Source organism: Pseudopipra pipra, chromosome 2 (genome assembly GCF_036250125.1).
Source record: "Pseudopipra pipra isolate bDixPip1 chromosome 2, bDixPip1.hap1, whole genome shotgun sequence".
Lineage (NCBI taxonomy): Eukaryota > Metazoa > Chordata > Aves > Passeriformes > Pipridae > Pseudopipra > Pseudopipra pipra.
The window spans coordinates 97,088,876-97,116,398 of record NC_087550.1 but is presented as its reverse complement, the minus strand read 5'-3'; the positions used below and the strand labels follow the sequence as shown (position 1 = coordinate 97,116,398).

The window sequence follows — 27,523 nt, the reverse complement described above, 5'->3', positions numbered from 1 at the left end:
ACAGCTCAGTTCAGACAGTTAGCTGTCTAATCTAGGCTGATGACTTGGGCTCTTTAAACATAATCTGCAGGATGCTTTCACAGTTGTTGACTTGAACTAATATTTAATGTGAAATAGCTGTGTTACAGTAGGAATAGTTGCTGCCTGAAGTGTATGTGTCTGGTATAGACAGGATATCTGACTTTTTCATAAACAATTAGTGAGACGAACATGAGCTTTAGTGATGTGTCCAAGATAGAGAGAGAACCTTTTCATGGTGCTAGGCAAAGATGAAAACTTACCAATAATGGGAGTGGAAGGATGAGCAGGATGAGAAATAACAATTTCTGTCTTTGTTGTTGGCTTTCCTTTTCTACTCAGATACAGCTCTACACACTACAAAGCAGATACAATATATTATGTTAGATTTCTGAAAACCCTTTGATGCAAGAAAGTATAATTAACTTAATGTGAGATAGCTTTGAAGTTCTGCATGTAGTAGAATGATAGGGGCTGTCATGTAGATGATTTTAAGAATTTTTTTTTTTTTACCTAAAAGAAAAGCATTCACTTATTATTATGAGATTTCTCTTGGAATTCTTAGAAGACCATGACAGATGATTTGATTTTTATCATTTGGGAGGGTGGGATTGGAAATGGAGGACATTTTTAACTGAATAGCAAATTACCTGCAAAACATTTGATTTCTTTTCCAAGCCTAGCTTTTTTGCTTTTCCTCATGCATGTTTTGGCAACAAATAGATAAAGTTGAAAAAATAGCGATTAGAAACCCCCAAAACGACACTAAACTCAAGTAACTGGCATCAAGACACGTTTTTCAAGCTTACATGTGTATAAAATTCTTCTTAGCAGTATATCCTCTTGCTAGCTTGTGTAACAGTTTTCCAGTTTGCATTTCCAAAGTATTGGAATTTCAGAAGTATGTTTCTTAGGTTTCTACATGTTGTTGTTGAAATCTGCTTAATATTTGCCCAGCTTTTATTGTTGTTTTGCAAATAAATCTCACTTTTGCTGTTGTTGTTGTGTACATCTTCTCATATTACAGGTTTGTCACTATCTGATGTGAGATGACAGTCATATTTCATTAATTTTCTAGAGGAACATACCCTCTATTTTTCTCCTCACTTGCCATATTTAAGCAAAAAATGTACATTACATAAAAGTAGGCACAGTCAGACCTGGATTTCAGGCATCCCTCAGTGAGGAGGAAGGATATATTTGATTCTGCCTGTGCTGTTATGTTGCTTAGTAAATAAAATGGTCAGGTCCTGTTCTCTGTCCCTGAGCATAAAAAGCATAGCAGAGTTTGCATCTCTATAGTGCAAGTCTTTCATACTAAAAAAAACCCAAAACAACTGTCTGTTGAGGAATATCTCTGTCCTGTAGTATTACATGTTAATGCATGTGCGTTGGCTGGAAGGTATGAATGCCATGGTGGGACAGTGCCAGCGTCCCTGCTCCAGCCTCATTTAATTCACTGCTTAGACCTAAATTCCAGTGCTTACTGCACTGGCCTGAAAACAGCATAATGAGACTTCTGTATGGTAATATTATGCTTAGCTTTTAGGGGTCCACATTTTATGATATAATTCACAGGTCCCGGTGCTTATCTCAACTAGAAAGTTACGAATTTCACTCTTCATTATAAATTCAGCATATACAGGACAGTAAGCAGAGTATATGCCAGAGGCTCTCTTCTAGGCAGGCTTTTAAGCTGTGTTTGCTGGGGAGAGGGGAAGGCAGTAGGCAGTATAGGAGTGGTTGCCTCATTATTGTTACCTAAGATCATAGAATCAATTAAATTGGAAAAGACCTCTAAGGTCATCAAGTCCAACCGCTAATCCAGCATTGCCAAGTCCACCACTATACCATGTGCATAAGTGCCACATCCACGTGTCTTTTAAATACCTCCAGGGATGGTGATTCCACCACTTCCCTGGGTTGTGTGTTCCAGTAAATTCCACCACTTCTCTGGGCTGCGTGTTCCACAACCCTTCTGGTGAAGAAATTTCTTCTAATTCTTGGTGCAATTTAAGGCCATTTCCACTCATCCTATCACTTGTTATTTGGAAGAAGAGACTGACCCCCACCTCTCTAGAACATTCTTTCAAGTAGTTGTAGAGGACAATAGGTACCCTCTTAAGGTTCCTTTTCTCCAGGCAAAATGATCTGAGGTCCCTCAGCTATTCTTCATAAGACTTGTGCTCCAGCCCCTTCCTCAGCTTTGTTGCTCTAACAGCACTGATCTAGTGAGTGATTCTGGTGATCCCATTCTTCATAACATTTTGTGGAGACTTATTTTGCTGAGACATGCTCTCTCACTTTTTAAATATAAGAGGCTCAAGTCAGTGCTTAGCAGGTGAAAGCCCACTAAGTTAGGAGGAAGGGAACAGGAACAAAACCTAGAGGACATTCTTCCCTCATGCTGGTGAAGTTGTCTGCTTTCTAGCAAAGAAATAAAACCTAAGGGGAAGATCAAATTCGTAAATTTGATGATGTCTTTACTGATAGCACAGTAAAGATAATCTCCAATCACAATTTTTATTTTATGAAATGATTCTCCTACAAACTGCATAAGGCTTGCTTGAAAGTGAAAATACATGTCCAGGGGAGTTTGTACTTTATAGGAATGCAATTTTAGAGTTTTCTCATAGTCCAAGGGTGAGAATCTCAGAGCAAAGTTTTTTGGTTTAGGATTGACAATGCTTCACATAGTCCTTATAGCCATCACAGGCTTACTTGAAAGCTAATGTTTGTAACTTGAAAGACTGAAGATGTGGGTTTAGACTTCTTCAAGTTAATGAGGGCAGTCACTCAGCTCTCCCATTTCCAGAATGAGTGCATAATTGTGACATTATCATATGAATGAAGGCAGTATCACCACCTGGTAACTGAATCAGGTAATGCAATGAAAATGTCATGCCTCTGTCTCCTGTGTAATTCAGTTCTAGGAATTTGTGTAATAAGGCAGCAACTTGTTTTGGTCATATAATAGATTGATGGGGATGTGTGTATGTGTGTGTTGGTGTGTTCACATGCCCATCTGGTTTAAATTTTTCGTGCTTTTCCCACCCTGGTTTTGGTTATTGTAACATTTTTAATGTCTTCTCTTCTGAGACTGGAATGCCAACAAGAAGATATCAAGTTCTAATTATTAAATAGTTTCAAGAGATCAAATTGCCTATCAATCAGTCGTTTAGACAGTTTCTCAGTTGGTTCAGACAAGAGTTTTAGTTTCTTCCATCCTTGACAAGGCAGTGCACATAATTCAATGCTGAAGACAGAGAGGACCGAGACCTGTAAGTTTCTCTGTATGATATTTAGATAAAACCTGTAGATTCCCTTAAGAACTTTCCTTTTCAGTCATTTGACATGGAGAAGAGTTAGACTCATTCCATGTTAGAAACACTTTTTTTTAAGGTCTTGCAGTGGTATTAGGTAATGAATTCAGATTTTTTTTTAGGATTTATTCAAATTATAAAGGCCTATTCTGTAAACCTAATAAAATGTATAAAATAGTGATTTTTGTATGCATATTTCAATTTTTTTTCATATCCATAAATTAGTAGTTTCCTCCAGGCATAAGAAGTTTTACTCTACAGGAGCTTTTGCCTTACAGAAACTCAGGGCTGAACAGCCTGTTTCAGATCATGATCTTCTTCTTTTCGGAGTAACACAACTGAATTTAAGAAAACAGAGGTGCGTAAAATAAACAAAGAGACATCCAGAGTGTGTTACATTTCTTTTACAAGGTCATGTCAGAAGTAAAAGCTGGAATTAAAGCCAGCAATTGTGCTAGATTGTACTGATGTTACTTTTTGTACATTTCCCTAACATATTTACTAGAAGAGTAGTATTTTCTTAAGACTTTGCAGCCACAATTAGACATTCGAATAGCTACAATGTTCATTCAGTCATAGGAAGCTTAAATTCAGATCACAATTTGATCCGAGTGGAACACACCTTTGGTGTGTAAACCTGAAATTAATAATTTTAGGTTTATGTTTGTAAGCAGTTTATGACATGTTTTTTCTTTCCCAGTATTAACACCTCATATTTATTTACAATCTTTATCAATTTATCTCAAGAAGCAGAAAGTATCATCAAAACTGGCTAACCACCGAAATTCTTCTGTAGTACTTGTGTGCAATAGCAGTTGAAATTATAGTTCAAAAGTCAGTGAGATAAGTACAATGGTCTTAACTGAGCATTTCCAGTTAGTCTTCCGTCCTCCTGGCCATAAAGGGTTTTTCTTTATAATTTTAAATACAGGAGTAAATAAGGGAAACCATGGTTGTGATTGTTCAACAACCACCTTTTACAGTTAGATCCAAACAGTTGATTTTTTACAGAATGCTGAAGTGTATTTCTTGTTTTTTTCTTGAAAAGGAGTGATGATCACGCTTTTTCTTTCTGTCCACTTGGTTTTAAAATTGTTTTCATTATTGAGAGAATTGCAGTTTTCAAAACAATGCAGGCACCACACAGCCTTTTCTTATAATCCCATCATTCTTTTTGATAGTGTGAGACTTAGAAATTCAAAGCGTGGTTGCTGCAGGCAAGAAGCAATGATATGAAAGAAATGTGTGTCCATTTTCTGAAAAGTAAATGGTGATTGTAATTTCTAACCTGAGGGATCTACTGACACTGTCCAAGCCTATCTGAGAGACTCGGAGAAATTCACAGAAGGGTAAATGCATCATGTTATTTGAAAACAAAACCCCAAACGTCTTAATTTAATGTTTGTATATAATTTTTATTGCTTTTCAGGCTTTATTTCCGTATTAAAAAAATAATATAAATTATCCACATTTTTCTTCTTAGTTACTTCTAACTATATAACTAAGATACTTCAGGGTCCATAGTAATGTTTGTATGGTTGGCATTTATTTTCACTTTAAGGAAGGATACATCACAGTTCTTTAATATGTATCGCTCTTCAGTTTAAATCTTCAAGTGATTTTTAACTGTGAATTAATAAGAAATACTTCCAACCTAAATAATTCTGTGATTCTGTGATACATAGTTCAGATACTCATACTCGTCCCTAGTAAAGTTTATAATGCTAAGTTAATGTCACAACCCACCAGTAAGGGGGCGTGATGTTTGCTGTAAATTCTTCTCAGGCTGAACAAAGACACAAGACCACATGTCAGGGAACTCTTATGCTTTATGGTATAGTTGTCTTCTTAACTCTGCTGACAAGCACAATATTTAGACTCAAAGGTATTGGCTAATACGCCTTTAAATTTATACGATACACTTGAGTAAGTTCCCAACTCCCCAGACAAACTCCTCAAGATACTGGCTCACAATGCACAACACCCGACCAAAGATGCTGGCTAAAAAGCCACAACACCACTACACAAAGGTGCTGGCTTACAAGCCAAACACACCTCCACAATCTCCCCACTCCCACAATAAAGTTCAGTAAGGAGTATGGGCTAGATTCTGACAGCCATTCTTTTGCCCAGGCAAAAGCAAGGGAAGAAAACAAAGTATATCACCTGTCCTTAGATGCTGTGTTGGTCCTGCCGTGGGGATGATCTGGAGCTGGAGCAAACCAAGAAAACAAAAGAGAAAGAGAGGAGAAAGGGGGGGGGGGGGGGAAATCTGGTCCCTTTTATAGTTAACCTTGTGCATGCTTTTCATGTAAATTAGACTATTTGCATGTTTTCTTGAGGTGTGCACAGCCAGGCTTTTTCCAGGAAGTAAGCGGAGTATGGGGACTGAGCACTAATCTCAAGAGAAGAAGGAAGTTGGCTCAGAACAGTGCTGCCCCACCTCCATGGGACCTTTGCCTCCAATCACATTTCCTGCAGCAGTACTCAGAATGTTTGAGACAAAACATGCTTAGATCTGGTCCTTCTCTACTGTTAGAATTATTATAAGTTTGGATTTTTTGTTTTGGGTTTTTGTGTGTGTCTGTGTGGTTTTTAAATAATAATTTAATAATACATAATTTTTTCCTATTGGGAAAATGCTTACAAAAATACAACAAAATACACATTCTATTTGGAAAAATAATTTCTTGTAAGACTCTGCTGCATGTTAATTTGAAGCCAGACATTGCTATAGTTACAGTTCTGAGATTCAAAAATAGCTATGATTGGCCAACTTCAGTAAATAACCTTCCCATCAACCTTGTAAGTAATCCAGTCCAGAAACTGCAGATTAGTTCATGATTGATGTTCCTCTGTGTTATTTACTATGACTTTGTCTGACTTTAGTGAATGACTTTATGTAGGATGAGGAAGAATGAACTTTAGCTCATTTCAGTGTATCAAGAAAGAAGTCCTAGAAGGTCAGAAAAAATGCCTAAAGAAATAATTATTGCGTTGTTTTTTGTTTGGGTTTTTTTTGTTTGTTTGTTTTTTTAATTTGCAGGATGGTAGACAAAACCAGTATGCATTTACCGATATTTGAAAGAACAGTTTTTTTGTTATTGAACAAACATTTGAAATAAGACACTATTAAGAGGGTGCAGGGCTGGTTAGGAGGTAGAGGCGCATTTAAAGCTGTCTTGGGAAGAGCTTTTACAGAAAACAACTGTGTGATTAGGTTTCTGCTAATATGCCAAATTAGTTATATGTATTGCTAAAATTAATACTGTAGGCCTGTTCAAATATTACTGTACCTTGGGTAGTTCATATTTACAGTATCATACAACTACATTAGTTTATTATAGAGCTTTATGTATGTTTAAAATATTGTAATCTTTTTAATTACTTTTGTTTGAAAACAACAAACACACAAACACACACAAACCAAACCAACAATGAAAAACCAAAAAACCAAGCAACCATATATTCACTTTACTTAATAACTTTCAAAATTATATATTTCTAGTGGACAAAGAGAATAGAAAGAAGAAAAGGTACAGTTCATGTTCTTGGCAAATGAAATATTTTTAAATGCATTAACTACTGTACAAAATATCAGTATGAGAAGAATCTGAAGTTTTATTGATTACATTATTTTTGTTCTGGTGACTAGGTGGCTATTCTTATGTTTCAGCTAGTAAAGCTGACTGTATGCTTTCAGAGTGTATGTCTAAATAAGGGGAGGTGAGTCTTTAATCCTGACTCTGTATTGAGGTCAAACCTATGTACATGCCAAAAACCTTCCCCCAGGGAATTTGAGCAGAAGGAAGGACTAGAGACTGAAGGTGGTCGGTGACTGAAAGCTGAGGTGCACTGTTGTGCCCTAGTAGTTTTAGATAAAGTGTGAGAAGCCCTAGGATATCTGTGCAGTCCTCAGTCTCCTTAGCTCATAAAATTTGTATTTCTGTTTGTTTTTCTTGTGACTTGTCCATGATCTGGACAAGCAGGTCAAAAAAACTTGAAACCACTTTAGTTTGCTATTCTGCACTGGAGCAAAGAGGACTTTTAAGCCATATCTTCTATTTCCCCAGCAGGTACAGAATTATTATAAAGCTACTGACATAATAATCTCCTCAGGCTGAAAAAGCAATAACTGCAGATCCTGGAAACCATCAGTTTAGCCCTGAAGGCCTGATTCATAGACTATTTAAACATCTCTAAGAGTGGCTTGGGGCACAGATTTATAATCAAGTACAAGTGGTGTTTCTAGTAAATGCACATCCATGTTAACTGCAATCTGCTTTTACTTCAAAGGCCATAAATATCTCATTAGTCTCAAATTACACTCTGACAATAAAGAAATCATGTATGAATGTATGTGATTTCAGATCTTCTTTGACTCCTCTCTGTGTGTTGTGCTGTCAGAAGTTGCAATTTGAAACTGAATCTTTTGATTTGGATTGATTGTTTTTGGTTGTTTGAGTGAGTGATACTTCCAACTAGGAATTTTTGCAAACAAGTTTGTATATATTTTTCTAACATTTAAAGCAGTAAAAAAAGAGAAAAAGTGATAATAAATAAAGACATTAAAAGTACATTTCTTCCTGTAGATTCAGTATATAAAAGTATATTCAATAGCTGACTGTATACATGTAGATGAATACTGGTTTTGATATAATATCTAAAAAACTTTCTAAAATTTTCTATTTAAGGTTAATCTTTATTTGCAACCTGTGACTCTTTGTTTACATCTTCCAACCTTTTTAATGTCATAATTCACAAATTAATAGGTAGCATGCCTTTTTCCTTACCTCTTGATATTCTTACAGAAAATTATTCTGTGTGTTTTTGTGTATGAATGTGTATGCATTTTGTGTGTGAAACAAACCTTATAAAAATGGTATTGTTTCTAGTAATGTTCATAAACTGAAAAGTGGGATACTTTCTGCCTAACTGGGCAGAAATCCCATCCTAAATGGGATATTTTTGCTTCACTTGCACCAGTCTTCCTTCTTTGCCTCAGTCTTTGATAACAAAACCAGTTGTCCTCAGGATATACAGCTTCCAGAGCTGAAAGTTAGGACACCTGAGTGAAACCCCCATAATCCAGGAGCAAATGGTTAGTGACCTTCTATAGCCAGTTAGACACCCACAAGTCTATGGGCTCAGGTGGGATGCACCTGAGGAAGCTAGTGAAAGAGCTTGCCAAGCCCCTTTCAATCATTTACCAGCAGTCCTGGTTAACCTGAGAAGGCCCAGTTCTGGGCCTGGAAATTAGCAAATTTAATGCCCATTTACTAGAAGGGTCTGAAGGATGACCCATGGAAGTACAGGCTGGTCAGCATGACCTTGGTTCTGGGGAAAGTTATGGAGCATATGATCCTGACTGCCATCACATGCCATGTGCAGAACAACTGGGAAATCAGGCCCACCCAACATGGGTTTAGAAAGGCAGATCCTGCTTGACCAACCTGTTCTCCTTCTATCACAAAGTAACCCACTTAGTGGATGAGGAAAAGGCTGTGTATCTTGTCTATATAGACTTCAGTAAATTGTCTAACACTCTTTCCCACAGCATTCTCCTGGGGTAACTGGCTGTTCATGGCTTGGATGGGTGCAGTCTTTGCTGGGTTAAAAAAAGACTGGATGACTGGTCCCAGCGAGTAGTGGTGAATGGAACTAAATCCAGTTCACAGCCAGTCACTGGTGGTGTCTCTTAGGGCTTGGTATTGGGGCCACTCCTGTTTAGTGTCTTTATCTATGATTTGGACAAGGGAAACGAGTGCATCCTCAGTAAGTTCTCAGATGATCCTAGGTTGAGTGGGAGTGTTAAACTCCTGGAGGGTAGGAAGGCTCTGAGAGGGATCTGGAGAGGCTGGATTGGCTGAGGACAGTTGTATGAGGATTGATAAGGCCAAGTGTTGGGTCCTGCACCTGGATCACAACAACAGCCTTGGGGAAGAGTGGCTTGAGAGCTGCTGAGCAGAAAGGGACTTGGGGGTGCTGGTTGACAGCCAGCTGGACATGAGCCAGCAGTGTGCCCAGGTGGCCAAGGACAGTGGCATCCTGACTATATCAGAAATAGTGGGGTCAGCAAGACAAGCAAAGTGATTGTCTCTCTCTGTACTTGGCACTGGTGAGGCTGCACCTTGAATCCTGTGTTCAGTTTTGGGCTCCTGACTTCAAAAAGGACACTGAGATGCTGGACTGTGTCCACACCAAGGCAGTGAAGCTGGTGAAGAGTCTAGAAAACATGTCCTATGAGGAGCAGCTGATGGAGCTGGGGTTGTTCAATCTGGAGAAGAGGAGGCTGAGGGGAGACCTTATTGCTCTGTAAAACTAACTGAAAGGAGGTTGTTTTGAGGTGGGAGTCAGTCTCTGCTGTCATGTCCCAGGTGAAAGGATGAGAGAAAATGGCCTTAAGTTGCACCAGGAGAGGTTCAGACTAAATTAAAAAAAACCAACAAACAAACACTAGAAGAGTGGTTAGGCATTGGAATAAGGTTAGGCATTGCCCAGGGAGGTGTTGGAGTCACTGTCTGGAAGTGTTCAAGAGGTGGCTATGGGGATATGGTTTAGGGGTGATTATGGTGATGCTAGGCTGTTGGTTGGACCAGGTGATCTTGAAGGTCTCTTTCGACCTTGTGTGATTCTGTGTAATAGTGTCTTTGCAAAACAATTTTGTTTGTGAGACTTCTGTTTAAAGACTTATTGTATACAGTGGTCATACATAATTTATTACTTATGTAAACTTTTTCTGTGAGACCTCTTTACTAAGAAATTATTGAAAATGATCATCATTTAACTGGCGAAACTCAATAACTTTTAATAACCAAAACATTTTACAAAAGTGAGTTTATTCTGACATCATCTTAAAATTGCTTGTTTATAATATTTATCTTGGCTGTGTTAATGCACTTGTCATTATGTGCTATTTATGTCTTTGCACTGGTTGGCAAAGGCTGCAGGTCTGTTACAGTTCAGACAGTGGATCTGATAGATCTAATTATTTTCTGTGTGTTAGCCAGTGATTTATTTCCGTATGGATTCAAGATCCTTAAAAATCTAATATCTATGTGTGCAAGAATCAGAAATGCACACTTTATGTATGTATGCTTCTGTTAAGGTACAGGGGGAAAATAAAATACACCACGAGTGGATTTAAGACTCACAAAACTAACTTTTGTTGTTCTTACTTCCTAGATAAAGGAATAACAAATTCAGTTTCAGGTCAATAATAAATGTTTCCCTTTTCCTGTCCTTTCACCCTATTCAAAATGATGGCATATAACCAGATATCCAAAGCCCTACTGTAATTAGTGCAGACACATACTATTTAGTAAGTCATATTTTTGATTGTTGTATATTATCTCTACTACATCAACTGAGGATTTCGACTTTCCTTCATGTTGTCATTTTTTGTTCTCTCCATGCTGGTAATGTGTTCATTGTTGTTTATTTGTTATTCTCATTTTCTTTTCTTGTTTTGTTTCTTCTTTTTTCATTTGCTGTTTCTCCAGACAATTTTTTTTCTCTGTCCGTCTTTTATCATCTGAATCGCTGTCTTTCCTTCCACCTTGTCAATTTTCTTAGCACTTTATTCCACACTTCTTAAAATGTCATTACAAACTTCAGCAATGTGGGCATCAAGGAAGTAAGACCTGTTGCTTCTCCCTGAGCACAGGTTAAATCCTCAGTTGGAAAATCTGATTTGTGCTGCATGGTCAGAAAGTATGCCAAAGTCAGAAAGGGAGACAGCAAGAGGGAGCAGATAGTTCGAATCAATCACCTGCTGCTGACTTCAATTGTTAACGACAGTAGCAGAAATCAGAGGGGAAGGTGGTTCTTGACGAGGAATTTCAGGTGACCCATAGCTGGCTGACCACCCTGAGTGTCAGGGAGCGCTGAAGCAGGGCTGCCCCCTGAGGGAGGATGACCCCAGCAGCTGTGGACACAGCAGTGCTAGCAAGGCAATACTCTAAACTCAAAGCACCACATTGAGGGTGGGTTGAGAACAGGGACAGGACCCTGCCATGACCCAATGTCATAAGGCCAGGCAAGGTGAGGAGTCAGGTCCAGGGTCGACCTGGGGACCCAGTGAGGGCAAGATCCAGGCTGGGCATGGGGATGGGCACAGGGCTTCCCACAGCATAGCTCAGACAGGAACTGATGGCCCTGGTGGTATCCTCGGGGACACAACACTTAGATCTGGTAATGACTTCTTCAGAAATGACACTCAAATTGCAAGTCCTAGTGAAAATGTCAGTAGAAATTTTGGTCCACCACAAATAATACATGTGTGATATTTTTCTGGTTTCTGGTGTTCAGGTGTTCAAAAATTTTATGGTAAGAGTGCTAAAATGAAGTCATTGAAGAATTCCAGGAGTTTTGAGAGTATGAAATATCTTTCAAAATACTTCCCTTGTCAGAGTCCTGACTGAAAACAGGACCTGGTAGTTCAGTTATATGAGTTTGATGTATAAAGGTGTGTTCATCCTACCAAATATAAGGCATCAGTATTGGTTTCCCATAATACGGATTTTTTTACCTGTGCAGTTGTTGTCTGTGGTTTCAGTTGAATAGTGGGTGAAAAGGAACTTCCTCCTTTCTTTGGGCAGGTATAAGAATATTGATGTGTGTTTATTTGTACTACTTGTAGTGGTTAGCATATACATGTAAGTGACTTGTATTTCATTAAAAATTAACAGAATTATTGTAGGAATTGCCTTCTGTCTAAAAATAAAAGTGGGAGAATACAAGAAGCTAATGTTATGTAATTGTAACACTATGTAGGTCAAAATCTGACTTTCAAGAGATTCTATCACACTTTTTTTCTTTTCATTTTTCATTGTTCTGTTTGTCAGACATAGAACAAAGAAAACAAATACAAAACCAAATAAATTTGTATCTGATTTTGACTAACTGTTCACATAATTGATTTGAACTAATGTAATGCTATTCCATTAATTGGAATTTCTGAATTAGATGAACGTAAATTAGGATGTCATACAGAAAAGAAGTCATGTGAAAAACACTCTATAGAAGTCATATCATAACAAAGAGAGGTTATCCAATACAGGAGAAAAAACCAATGAATGGTTCCTGTGGGAGGGCAAATATGCTCAAAAAGGAGATTCCATTTATTTAGGGCAGAAAATACCCTTAAGCTAACACTTAAATGTGATACCCTTCCTGAAAGCAACAATGTTTGTCCTGTGGTTTGGTTTGGAAGCATATATAAAAGCACAAATGTTTGATTTGTGGTATAACCTCTCACAAGCTTATGTCTTCTGTTTCAGCTCACTTACCTTACCTGTCTTTGGAAACGCATAACTATGATGTCTAAAATTCATAAAACTTTTGTGGGCCTTGACGTGGAAGTAGTGTGTGAATATATTTTTTTAACTTTTATTTTAGATTTATGCCTATATAAATTTCTCTCTTGACTTAAATTTCTTGTTTTCTTTTGGCCACAGGCTGACTGAGTGGGCTGGACTTCACCAGAAGGAGCAATTTCACTGGGCAAGTGGAATAACTGCAGATCTCTCGCCACGCTACTTGCTGAGAAGTGCTATGCGTTGCCAGGATTAAGTCAACGCTAGAGTCTGGGATGGGCCTTAGGGGCAAACACTCCCTTGTTTCTTCTGATGTTGGGATTTGTTTACAGCCAGTCAGCTGAGGCACCTACACACATCAGCTTTTGTTTTTTTGTTGCCTGAACAAGGTTACATTTTCCCTTGCTTCATCTCCTTTTGACGACTTTTTTTATTAGTTTGCATTTTCCTTGACTGATTAATTTTCTGCTGGCTGTGGAAAAAAGAAAGAGCCCTGCTGATGTTGATTTAAATAATGTCGAAACCAATGGGACTCCTATGGCTGCCTTTGATCTTCACCCCAATGTGTGTCATGTTGAATTCTAACTTCCTCCTGTGGATAACTGCACTGGCTATAAGATTTACTCTCATTGATGGCCAAGCACAATACCCAGTTGTTACTACGAATTATGGCAAAATACGTGGTTTAAGAACACCTTTGCCTAATGAGATCCTTGGTCCAGTGGAGCAGTACCTGGGTGTTCCTTATGCCTCTCCTCCAACTGGAGAAAGGCGATTTCAGCCCCCGGAGCCACCGTCGTCTTGGACAGGTGTCCGCAACGCCACACAGTTTGCTGCTGTCTGCCCTCAGTACCTGGATGAGAGGTCACTGCTCAACGATATGCTGCCAGTCTGGTTTACAGCCAATCTGGATACTGTGGTGACATATGTTCAAGATCAAAATGAAGACTGTCTGTATTTGAATATCTATGTGCCCACAGAGGATGGTAAGTACCCTGAGGACCACACTGCTGCACGCTTACGAGTTCTATACATAGGTCTTTAAAGCATCTTGCTGAGTTTCCTCCATGTTTTATCTGTAGAAATGGATAATGTTCTGAACATGCATTAAAAGTAATACTTTGCAGGTTGATTATGCTTGCAAGAATCTCTCTCATTTCAGTGCAACACCAATCCACAGTTTCATTTGCGGGCAGGGGCCAGGGTGTGTAAGCCAGCCTTAAGTTTATATCTAAAATACAACTGAGTATCATTCACAAGAGAGGAAAGGGGAAATAAACGTTAACGTGAAGTAACATATTTATTTTTCCGTGCATGAATGGTACAAATATAGTGTTATGTACTAATTTTTTAAGGAGAATTTCCCTAATTTTTTTTTCCTTTAGTTTTATTATAAAACCTCCAGACCTACTATTAAGTCTGCTTGATTTTAATGGATAATAGAAAGTTGTTATAGTAATTCAGTCAGCAGGGCTTTTTTTTAGAATTTTTTATCTATGAAACATTTCTCTCCAACTTATTTTTTTTCATTCACTAAATTTAAAATGAAGTAAACATGATTTTATTATGCAGAGCTGAACAGGTAGCCTTAAACTTTTGTCTGTTTTATGCAATCCTTTCTCAAGAGGGCTGCTTTAATCCACTTTCAGTAGACAAAAAGGATGAACACAATTGGTAACACAGAACTCTTTGAACATTTACATGATCTCAATCTTCAGAATTGTAGCTTTATGGCATGATGAATGTATCTTTGGTTGTTCTGAATAGTATTGCTTCCTACAGGCAAGAAGACCTGTTTTCATCAGGCCCCAAATGAGTTAAGCCTATTCTATATCACAAGGAAATAAAAAATACTCCTGGCAGTTATATTTAATATTCTACTAAAAGCCAGTTCTTTCAGCTACTTAGAATGTAGTTACCGATGCATAACATGACAGATTTCTCCCAGATATGCAAATCCCTTCACTTTAACTGAGTGTTTAATTTACATAACCAAAGCATTGTTATTTCTCAGTAACCATACTCTAAATATGCAAATTTTGTATTTTGATTATTATAATCCTTCTGCCTTGATTGGCTTCTTTACTCAGAATTTCCAAGCTGTGTGCCAGCAATAAACATACCGCCTTCTTTTCCTGTTCTCATCAGCTGAAGCAAAAACTTGAAAGCTAAAAATAAAGGGGTAAGGTTTGGGAACACTCAGAGCTTTGCAAAAGTAAATACTACCAAGCTGCTTAAATGAGAAGTGAAAGAAAAGCTGTGTTTATGGGGGCTCTATGTGAACATGTGTGTGTGTTCATGTGTGTGTTGTGCGCATGTGCGCGTCGATGAAGGAGGAGATCTTTTTGACCCGGTTCTTTCCCTCTTCCAGTCTCATTGCATTCCTTCTCACTCCTTGGATAATAACACAGATAATTCTTTTCCAAATTTGTTTATATTCTGGATTTTATCCTTCAGCTTTTACTTAGTCACCAGGGTCTTATTTTAGAGTCCAGTTTTAATAAATGTGTACATTCCCCTCATCTAATAACAAGAAGTTTCATTAATTAGTTAAGGAACACAGGAGACTAGACAGGGAAAAATATATATGAATGTCTAGGAAAAGAATGTTTGATATCAGATGGAAAATAAAATTTCATGGTCTGAATGACTACCAACCTGTAACACTCTTGCTTCTATTTTTTTTTAATATCCTCTTCAAACTATAAACCCATGCATAAAAGAGTATGTAGCTGAATAATGAGAGACAAGGTTTGATGTCAGTGATAAGCTGAAAGCAAGACTGCTCTTGACAAGCATTTTTAACAGGTTCCATTGCAGAACAAGAAATTTAAAAATTCATAAATGGAGTGAGTACACAATGTTTTAATTGTATGCTGTATATTATGTCACTGGTTAAATATAACTCAGTGTGACTTTTTTGGTGAGGTAAATATGCAGTCATCTGCCCATAAAGATGCTTAAGGGGAACTGACCTACAAATCACATCTCCTAAGTTAGCATGTCTCCAAATCATACTAAACATAAATAGCCTTAAATTGTAGTCCATACAATCTGATTAAACACGTTATGCTTAATTATATGAATCTTAGTTGGCAAAAATAAGTTATGTTGTTGTGGAGACAGACCATGAAATTAGTTTTTGAAGCAAGATCTCAAAGTAAGTGACTTTGAATTATATTCACATTTTTAATTCTTTCTCAAATACAGATTGATTTAAAAGAGGTTTGAAACTGTTTTGTGTCTAGAAGAAAAGGTGGCTGGAATCATCCAAACCTAATTAATTTTCTGATTGTGGAACTTAATCTGAATCATATTATGTTCCCTTTTTTTTTTTTAACTTCAGTGAAAAGAACAGATAAACAACTCTAATGAATTACCTATGGTCATATGCAGTGCTTGCTTCAAGTCAGTTCTGGTGAATAACTAATCAAAATGCAGCTAAGGTTTGGGGGTTTTTTTGATTTTTTTTTTTTTTTTTTGGTTGGGTTTTTTTGTCACTATATAGCATGACCTGATTCTTATCACTTGTGTGGTTTGGTCAAAGAGAATCAGATTTTGATCATGTACTTTCAATAAAGAAGTGAAGAAGAAATGCACACATGCCTTCATCTGATTTCAGAATTGCTTCACTGGAATCCTGCCACTATAAACTAATGGAAATAAAGAGTAGAATTCAATCTCTTTAGCTGGGTGATAAGTTTAGTTATTTATAATAAAATAGTTTGAAATCTTGCTGCTTTTTTTCTGAAAAAATACAGTGAAATTAAATGACTTCCTTAAGTTCTAGCTTCTAGGTAAAGAAATTAAAAAGCCCTGTTACACAGTCTGCGTCTGTATTAATAATTTCCTTTCTTTTGACCCATAGGATTCTGCATTTCAAATGTCAAATATCAGCAGAATCCTGTCAGAATTTTCTGTGTTGAAGTGTTCTTACAAAACAAAAAAATCTTTGTTTTTAGGGGCTTTTATTTTTTCATTTTTGGTGAAAATATTCTTTATGATAGAAGTCAATACACATACCTAACAGAATATTTCTGTAATTGTTCCCATATAGATTTTTATTCTTTTGCTGTTTTTCACTGGATAAATGTTTTTCAATGGCACTTTCCTTAGAGTAACCCTTGTATTTCAGACCATCTAAGGTACCTGTAGAATTTCAATGTTTGTTTTCCTTTGCCTTTGCAAGGGAAAGAATTGCAACCACTGTAATCAACTGAGATTTGTATAAGTATAAATAACAATGCAGTTATTTTGAAGATACATAGTACAAGCAATCAAAATAAAATCTAGGAAACTTCTTTCATTTTGTATGTCAAACATGTAGTAATAAGAAATTACTAAGAACCGAAGCAAAAAAAAAATTATAGTGAAATTATCATTTTATCCAATTTCTTTGTAAACATTTGGCTTGATCTTCAGAATCATTTGTGTGGATATATATTGTCTTGTCTGCTTTTTCAGTTACTGTAAACTGTAATTTTCCACAAGAATACTTGAATGTCAGTTTTGAGGAGGTCATCTAGGGAAATGATATTGAGGACAGTCTGTTTATTATAACTTCAGTCTGAATATGGGTTTATCTACAGTGGAAATGCTAGATTGAAGAGGACACAGACTGTTAATCGGCTGTGCTTAATCCCTGGCCTTTATCATTTGAATCTGTGGATTCTGAAGGAGATTGCTAACTCCTATCATAACTGGGGAAAAAAAAAAAAACAGAAAAAGCTCATAAAAGACCCTTAATTTGTATTTCTTTCATGATAAACTTCAAAATCGCATTAATAGCAAAGCAAAATTAAAAAAAAAAAACAACAACAAACCAAAACAACAAGGAACAAAACCCAACATCAACAAATCTTTTTATGTTTATTTGTTTGTTTAAAACCTGCTCTGTTCAGATCAAAGCAGAAAATAAAAAAAGGTGGCTTCTTGTTGTCTTTGCTTGATCAATAGTAAGCATATATACTTTACTTATTTTGGCATATGAATAGAGGGTACGTTTCACACCAGTGTGAAGCTACTTATCCTCTGTCTATCTGTTAGGGATTAACTAATGAAGTATTTAGCATCTTCAGAGGTTTGCTGACTAAAAATCCTCTGTGATCTCTTGTTTCATTAACATCAGAATAAGTACAGCTGAAGTTACAACAAAAGGTGGTAGAACATGACAGTTAGTAACGTTGAATGGGTAGGTCATAATTTTTTCATTAGATTAGGGAAACAGAGACTATTGTCCAGGATTAGTGATATATTTAACTGTGGACTACCAGGAAGAAAAAGTCTTGTGCAAGAGCAGAGATCAACAGTGTTCCTTCTCTGGGAGATGATGTAAAGGAAACGTAGCTGCAACTTTAGACTCTGTGTCTATTTGACTATGAAATAACAAAATGAAAAATTTAAGCAAAGCTGATCAAGAACATGAGTCTTAAACTGTGTCACTTTTATATATTATGAAATATTAAATGTCTGCTTAATATATAAACAAGTGTTTGCAGCCACCTTCTTGTAATTGCTGTTAAATTGCAATGTCTTTAATTTGGGAAAAGTATTTTTATCAAAATTATGCTAATAAAATGTAAATTATGAATATTTGATTTTTTCCCCTTTTTCTTGGGGCGGAAAAAAAGTTTGTGTAGATTAGTCTCATCATTGCAGCTGTTTAATCCCATACAAAAAAAAGTAAGCTAATCAATGACTTCTTTATTAATATGAGAAATAAGGGTCCATACCTAAAAATAGTAATATAGAGAACAAGATTGGTGCAATATTGTGCAACATTATTTTTGTTTAATTATTAGGAGTTGATAATAATAATAGTAACTTTTCATTTCCAAATAACCTCAAAGTTCTATACAATACAGTCGTCTAAACTGTATGTAGTTTTAAGTTTCACTAGATGCATATGTGACATTGAGCAGGTAATCTTAAAATTGTAATTGTTCTGTTACCTCTTCACTACGTTTTTTAAATTTAAGTAGCCACTTAAGAAATCAAACAAGGATTCATGCATACAACTTCAAGGAATTAAGAATCCAGTATCTCTTGTCTACGTGTTTACAGTTTTGATTCTTCCTCAAGATCTTTATTGCACGTCTTTTAGAAGTGAAATATAATTTCTGTAATAGTTATAGGAGCACAGAGTTTTAGTTATGTTTTCTGATGTAGTTTTAAAAGCAAATTAAATAAATTTATTTACTTTTAAAAATATCGTAAACCTGCTTTAAAACATATTTTGTATTTTATTTAATAGATGATAAAGTTTAAACAGTTTCATATTGCAAATAATGTTGTTCTGAAATGAACTTTTATAACAAAAGTTTGTTCTCAGTTTCAGTATTATCACAGACTTTCTCAATGACTGGTTTATTTTTAGCTCCCACCCTTTCAGTCAATTCTTTGTTTACTTTGGAAAAATAAAAAATTAATTACTAAAACTTTCTTATTATTTAAATGCATTTCAGCTTATAAAAACATGTATAAAAATTACACACAATAAGATGTATCCTTTTGTAAAATGTTTGTATTGCTTTCCAGAGTGAGAAGGATTGATAGTAGGTAACAATTACAAAATGAAACAGCGTTTTGTTGTCAGAATTATTACGTATAATCCCAGTTGAACATAAACATATACTTTTTAGTGTCAGAGAGAAAATTGCTCTCCATTGTGAAAGATAAACTCCCCATTGTGTCAGAGTGCCTCAAGCCAATTCTTTCACTGTTAGGGTCCAATATATCCCCTCCTCCTAATCCAGAAATATTGCAGCATCTGTGAGAAAGAAGAAGGCATATGTCTGCCTATCCTCTGCCTACCAGGATAAAGCTGTGGGTAATCCAGGCCCTTATTTTACATGCTTGCTTTTAACAGTCACAAATACCTTCTGACACCAAAGAACAGGACTCTAATCTAGATGAAATAAAGTTCTTAAATCCTTACAGATAAATTCAGATTTAGTTGCTAATTTCAAAATGCTGTCCTTCCCTCCAGAAGCTGCCCATTCCACAGGCACTTTACAAGATTGCACCCAAATGGCCTTTTCAGGAACTGATATGCAGTGAAGCCTAGTGAGAAGACTCAGCATTCAATATGACTTTATCTAATCCAACCAGGATTTTTGGCACTGTTTCCTAGAGACTCATCATTGCCTCATATTGAAAAACCTTCTAGAATCGGGGGGAATGTTCTTTAAAACACAATGAATTAATATTTTTTCTGCAAAGGCAAATTAATTTTATCATCCTTTTAAGTCAATGAACAGTGTTTTTGGAATTGTAGAGACTGTGCCATTTGGCTCAGTGACGCAAAAGAAAAAGTCTTTAGTCATGTGGGTCATGAGACAGATCAGATAAGCAATTTTACTTCCTTCTGCCCATTGACTCCCACGTGTCTATTCAGGGCACTTTTTGTTTTGGTTTGGATTTTTTCCTGTTTGTTGCTTGTGGTTTTTTCTGTTTTGTTTTTTGTTTGTTTTTAAATGGAGCTTTCCTCTTTCCTCCTGCAAAATATGTCTTTGTATGCTGCTGCTTTTCACTTTGCGTCTTCTTGCTTTCTGGCATAACACAAATTGACGTGACACCTGCTAATATTGAGGCAGTGCCTCTTTTCTAAGGGCAGTGCAGTGGGTCCTTGGCAGGCTTCTGAGTGAGGAATAGTGTGGAATACACGCAGTTGGATCTTATCAGTGTCTTGCTATACCACTTGTATTAACTTTGATTTCCTATAAAGGCTTGTGATCTCATTGGTCTTCCTTCAGGTATTTTTTGCATAGATCAGAAGGTTTTGAAAGTTTTTTGTATCTGTTGATTCAAATTTGGTTCAGTCCCCCTTACCTTGCATGTTAATTGCAGGTTCAGACAAAACTGACACGTGCTGAATGTCTCAGCTAAATCACAGTTTGCATCTGTGAAAACACTTCCAGGAATCGTCACCACATCAATGTGATAACCATAGGTAGTGTGTGAACCAAAAATTTACAGTTGTCTTCTACAAATATTTAGGCATTTACAAAATAAGTTAACATGAATTTGAAATAAAGCAACTGCTCATTTGCTTATCGAAATTCCTGACAAAATTGTGGACAGATGAAATGAAGACAAAAAGCTTTCCTGAACTTAATACGTTTTTGCACAATATTTTGGTTTGCCATCATTTTAGAGGGAAATAATATATCTGGCCTTTATGTCAGTGCTTCTTGTTTATGATTCCAGATAAAATTCTCAGAATGGCATATAATCAATTATGTATGCTCACATTTTGTGATAATATTAGTTGAATGTATTAGTTGTAATCCAAACAGGACAAAGGAAAAAAGGGAAAAAGAAAGTCAGTGATAGCAAATTTCATTTGTGTTTGTGATATTATCATTGCCTCAGGGAATATGGATGAATTTATATTCTTGGGGTTGAGGGCTTTCTTAATCTGGACGTTGTTCCTGATGCCCGAAGAGACGAACAATAAGAAATAATTATTATGAAACCGTGAAAATGAACTAGTGAAAATATCTATCTGATGCTGATGTGTTGAAAATCCATTACAGAAATGTTATAATAAAAGGAAAATTTTTCTTTTACAGTTCTTGCTGTAGGCAAACTTGTAGTGAAGAGTAAATTTGCTTGTGATGCTAAGCCAACTTCCTACACTATATATAGGGAACTTTAGTTACAAATGGAGTTTCTGGTGCCTTGTTTCAAAATGCTTATTATTACTGGGTTGATGTTAAATGGATTTTTAATTGACAGGGTGTGACATATTTAATCTAATGGAGAGAAATTACTTTGTGCTGAATCAAATGACTATCCAATTAGTCACTGGTAATGTTTACAAGCCATCATAGCTGGAAATCATGAATACATTGTCTGTTTTATTAGATATGCAGTAGGGCAAATGAAAACCCAATCCAAATATATACATTTAATCTTCTTGCAAATAAATTAGAATCAAATTATGTTTTTATGTGGTATTTTTAGTGTGTCTAGGAAATTTCAAAAAATCATTCTGCATTTGTAATACTGCCCCCATGGCTGTGCTTTGGCTGGCTCTTCATGCTTAATTCAGACAGCAGAGGGAGCACAAGCTACCAGCAAACTCATTTTTTCTGTCCCTGGGCATCACTGAGAGCGACACAAATAATTCTAGTGAGTGCAGTAGTAAAACATGCAAACAGGTGCTGGTTTTTGCCCTTTAAACAGGTAGGAAGGGATAAGATTCCATCTTTGTCAGGGTTAAAGTTAAAGTTGCCATAAAGTTGGTTCTATTTTGTGGACTGATGAATTTATATAAAGGTTAGAACCTATCCAAGAAAAACATGCACTCACACTGACAAATTTGCACAAAACTAGTATTCTATTATAAAATAATACAGTGTTAGATGAGAATCATGCTGGCAATGCACGAGTTTGTAATTGAATAGTACTTGCTTTGAAATTCTTGCACGGCATTAAATGTCAGAATTGATTCCAAAGTAGAAAATTTGATATGTTCAGTTTTGGTGAGTTAGTAGAAACATTCCAACATAAAAAAAAGGAATGATTCTGTCCTTCCATTTCATAACCAAAATGTAGACAAAGGCAGATTTTTTAAAATTATTGCCATTGCCTTTCCATTTTTTGTATTATACTTATAGAGCTGAATAAAGTGCCAAATGCGTTTTCTGTTCTTTTATTTCACTGAGACAAAAATGTTAAGCATGCTGAAGTTTCATTCTCACAGGATTTTTAAAGTTTTCACTGTCACCTTGTTGGAATTAACAGTATAACTAAGCTATACTAAGTCATACAAAACGTCAAATTACACAAATTCTGTAGGGCTTCCCCTCCAAAATACATTGCTTTCAGGCATCATTTATCTGATTCAAAAAGATTGCTACTTTTATGGTCTTGAGTATTTGAGATTCTTTTGTCATCTACCTAAACCATTGACCTTGTTCTGCCTTCAGGGATTAGATGCAACAGGGTGAGTTGAAATGGATGTCTAGGGTGGGTCCTTGGGAGTTGGATCAAATCAGATGTTTACTGTGATGATGCCTAAAGCTAACCCTGTGGATTGATTGCTATGCTTTGTCACTAACAATTACCTCAAAGTGTACTTAAGTAAAAAATGACACAATAATTGTACAGAAGGAGCAGCTCAGTATAACAGTCTTTCATTGGGAATACTTTAGTGCAAACAGATTGATGAAACAACTGAATACAAATAAAGGCAGTAATGTGAACTTAAAGAATGGGAAAAGTTTCTTAAAGTCATACTATGTGGTGTATTCTTTTTTTTTCAATATCAAAGGGTTATCTATAATGCCTTCAATGTTATTCCCATAACTAAACTGTAGTACATGGATTAAATAGGTAAATTTTTATTCTTAACTGTAGTTATTTTCACAATAAAATGCAAAGGGATGCTCAAGCCTTATTTCTTCTCTATTCAGTTTCACTGCTCCTCACAATGACTTTTTGTTACTACTTTGATCACTGTTGTTTTATAAGTGAATACCTTTGTTTATTGTAAAAAGTAATACTATAAAGTAAATTCAGTTTCAATTTCCAAAAATGGTGTTATCCACATATTCGTCCTTATCTTTTCCTTACCAAAGTTACACACAAGAAGCAGCAATAGGTGAGAAAACACCAGCTATGGCTGTTAAATAAGTTTGGGAAGGGTAGTTATGTGTATGTATTAGCTAATACATATTAGCTATGCAGTGGGTTTGAAAAGATCAGGTGAAGAGGGAAAGCCTGATTCTCTTTCATGTATTAGTCCTTCTGTGCTGGATTTCAGTGGGCCACTCAGCTACACTTGGCAAGCTGCATTTGGACTGTAGGCTGGTACATGAGGATCCTAATGCACCATACTGTGGTAAGGTAGGGTTTTACTTAATTTAGTTGTCATTGTTTGCTATTGTTTTCATTTTTCATTTTTAGCTGAGCTATTCTTCCTTGAATTTTAGTTGTCCTCATGATTGCTCACACTGCACCCCATTGTATAAATGTGCCCAGAAAGTATTTGAGATATTGCAAGAGTCAAGGGGGAGGATGATGTTCAGATATTGACTTTGGGGCATTTTGTTGAAATAAATGTCGGTTCTCTAAATGCATACAGTGACTTATAAAAATGCCTCAGCATGAAGGAAGGCAGTAAAAGATCTCCATCATGTAACATCTATCCTTCTTTAGTTCAAGCAGTAATTTTCAGCTTTTAGCAGCTTTGCAAATGTAGCCTGTAATAATTAAGCTGATTTTCTATTAATCTTAAATAAAGGAAGAAGCTAATAAGTAATTATAAGTTTAGAAGGTGCCAGTACATATCAGGTTTTTAAAATATTATGAAATTAGTAGTTTATTCCATTTGTGGGTGCTACTTCCAGGTATGTTGTTTCTTAATACTTTATCAAATTTCTAAATGCTTCTATCAAATTCTTGTATCAAATTTCTTATGCTTGTTTTGCATAAGTAATACAGTAAATCAGGATGGCTTAGTGTTGGGATTATTGACTTCTTTCAAATTCCAATTAAATAGCCTTTGGATTTTGCTTGTCTTCTTTCTTGTGATATGTTTCCTACTTTGCCTCAACACAGATAAGATAGACACCATTAGTTCCTAAAACCAGATTATAAAACAGGTATTTCTACACTATAAGTAGAGCTAGTTTAAACGTGTTTTTCCTCATGAGGTACTAAGTGAATGTGTGATTTTTAGCACAAGTAAATTTTATTTTTTTTCTGTTTTGTGACTTTCCTATTTCAGTCATAGGCATTAATTGGAACTACAAACACCTGCTACTTTACCTGCCAATTACTCCATTTCTTGTACGGATCTATTACGGATTTCTTGCTTAATACAGAGATGTGAAATAAAGTGGCCTGGGTTTTTGTTCCTTTAAAAAAGAAACTAAAACAATCTACAAAAACCATAGCATTGCTTAGGTACATTGGGACTGAGGAGGTCTGAGGGCATTTCCAACAGAGAGAGATGTGAGATTGACTCTCTTCTGCCTTTGTGCCTTGGTCATTCATTTAGAAAATAAGTACCATACTGTTTTTCTCTGATTAGCGTTAGAAAAAATTGCAAGAAGGAGATGCCTCTGGGTGACAAAAGGCTCAAGTTTATGTATATGCTTATAACCTAAGAGACTATTTGTACTTTTTTCTGGGCTCTATCTTATTCCCCTCGGTGATCCATTTACTTGCAGCACTTTGCATATCATTGCACTGTACTGTAACCTCCAAGCAAACCTCTGGAAGGTACAAAGGGCAATAGGTTTGGGTGCCATTTTAAAATGATGAAGTTAAAGATTTGGGTGAAGAGATTTAAAATTACAGCATCGAGAAATTGATCTTGTTTATTGATAGAAGACTGAAACCTTGCTATCAAAGTTTGCATTTAATTCTTTACTCTCTATCTTCATAGAGTAGTCAGAAATGAGACAGCAGATAGAATTTTCCAAGAGATAAAAGTCATACAGAAAATAAGATTTATGCCAGAAGAAGATCCCAAGGTATTTAAATTCTGAAAGATAGGGAAGACTTTGTGATTGGGTAAGGCATATAAGCTGCCAGTGTAAAGTATTTAAGCTCAGAAGGGATCAGATAAATTACTGATGAATGAAAAATTGTTGTTACTACTATGTGATGCATAGTTAATAGATTTCTCTCATAAAGTTTACTGAAAACATGAAGTCAGAAATAGATTTTGAAAGCAAGTATACTCTTTCCATATACAACAAATGGCTTGAAATGTTTCTGTGAGTCCTTTGATTTTCTTAATTTCTCAGCTAATAAAGAAATTAGCTAAGTACAATAAAACATGTTTGCTGTAGCATATCTGCCAGCTGGCTATGACCTAACTGGCAAAACCCTTGTAGACCATTCTGAAATGAATAGTTTGCGTGACCTATAAACATCCTCCTGGGAATGGACCTAATGGGTTATATACTTTTACATTGGGTCCAGCACTTCAGGAATGCCAGATGCATTCTTTATGCACAGGACTTGTTTATCACCCTTTTCAATCAGCAATGACTGTGTAGATCAAAGACCCTAACCCATGTAGACTATTTTCACTTTCTGGTGGCAGCTAAACCATCCTTCAGGGAGCAACCAATTACTTTTAGTTTCAGAGCTTAATTTTTCAAAGACATTTTATTTTACATGCAGCATGATTACTTTGTGTAGAACTAGAAAATACTGGGTTTATACATAACACAGGAGGTGGTTTTTAAAAATACCACACCTTTCCCCAGTTTCCATTACCTTAATACAGTGTTTGGTTGTGTATTCCCTGGCTTGCTTCCTCTGATCAGTTAGCAGTAACCTTGCCTTAAATCTGGACTTAATTTCAAAGTCTAAATTGTTCCATGGTGAATGTGTTACCTTGCTACTGGCAGGTGCCTTTCTCTGTCTTCCCCACAACTTAGAATGACTGAAAAGATTTCAAACACAATTGGGCTAGAGCAGTATAAGAGACAGCTACATGAGTTGACTGTGCCCTTTCTTAGTCTATAGATGTCCTGGCTTTTAACCTAGATATAAAAAACCATAATTAGAGGATGCTTAAACTGACGCATTTTATCCAAGTTTATTGTGAGTTTAAGGTACACACACTGTGAACAACCACAGTTTATCTAATGTGTTGTAATGGTTATGATTCACACCCTGAGAATTTAAACCTGTTAGCTTTAGTAATCAAGATGACATATGAATATGTAATTGTTAATGTTATCTTTGCCATATCTGAAGACAATGTGAATTTAAGATGAAACAGAATAAAGCAGGAAGGGACAGCACCTTGTATGTTCACCACCATAATGCAAGGGTGAATCCTCCCACCCACACATGAAATACTGATCAGGTGAATGACAAGATTTTCTAGGATTGTTTTTAATGAATAATATGATTTTGGACATTTGGAAACCACAGATAGATTGGACCTGTAATTTGCTATATTTTTTGTGGAAATTTTAACCCAGCATTTATTAATATTTTTATTTTAGCAACACAAAGCATGACATACTCCTGCAGTCTTAATGCCACTCATATGGAACCTGTGATGATTCCTGAAGTTTATAAAGAAATAGTTTTAAGAGCTTTGTATCATCATCGTCATGGCTAGGCTTCGGAAACGAAGATTTGAGAAGGATTCTATCCAAGCTTGCTACAAGCACGCTTATGGCTAAAAAGGCCAATGCAAGACAGACAAGTCCAGTTGCAAAAGGCACAGGGGAAAGTTTCCTTAGGCAGTGTTGGCAAGACACGGTTCTTTCTGCATTGTCTTTTCTCCTCAAGAGTGATTCTGCGTGTGTTCTCAAAAGAAGCAGCAGCCTTATAGGTAGTGTGTCTCTATGTCTCCCAGTTGGAGGCCAGAGTAGACCAGTTATGATGATCAATATGGCCAAGGCTGAGATGTTGTTTCAGGGAGTCCTTGTATCTTCTCTTCGGGGCTCCTCTCTTGTGGCAGCCAGTGGCAAGTTCACTATAGAGCACAATCTTAGGGAGGTGGTAGTCTTCCATCCTGGAGACATGCCCTGCCCAACGCAGTTGTGTTCTCAGCAACATGGCCTCAATACTCGTAACCACTGCCTGTTCAAGAACAGACTAATGTGTCTGTTCTTGAGAGCTTTATATATTGTTTTCCAAAAATATATTGGCTTGCCTATAGCCTAGAAAGTATGTACACTCTCAGGAACTTTTCATGAACAATTAAAAAGCACTAACCTATTTGCCTGATAATTGCTTTGAAAATTACTTTCATATTTGATTGACATTTCCTGCAAAATTACCTGTATACACTGATAATTTGCATTACACTTCAGTACTCCCTGCTGCACAATAGGGTAGCATAGATAAACTCTCAGGTAAGAGAGATAAGGGCAAAAT

The 27,523-nt window shown here is 36.2% G+C and overlaps 1 protein-coding gene across 2 annotated transcripts in view; it reads left to right on the top strand.

The window, feature by feature from the left end:
* Positions 1-27,523, top strand: part of NLGN4X (neuroligin 4 X-linked) — a 177,325-nt gene that overhangs the window by 41,575 nt on the left and 108,227 nt on the right. For both annotated transcript variants that reach the window (XM_064646546.1, XM_064646547.1), the window contains exon 3: positions 12,800-13,644. In XM_064646546.1, coding sequence (XP_064502616.1) covers positions 13,173-13,644 — 472 coding nt within the window. In that variant the 5' untranslated portion in view covers positions 12,800-13,172. The remainder of the gene's footprint in view (positions 1-12,799; positions 13,645-27,523) is intronic.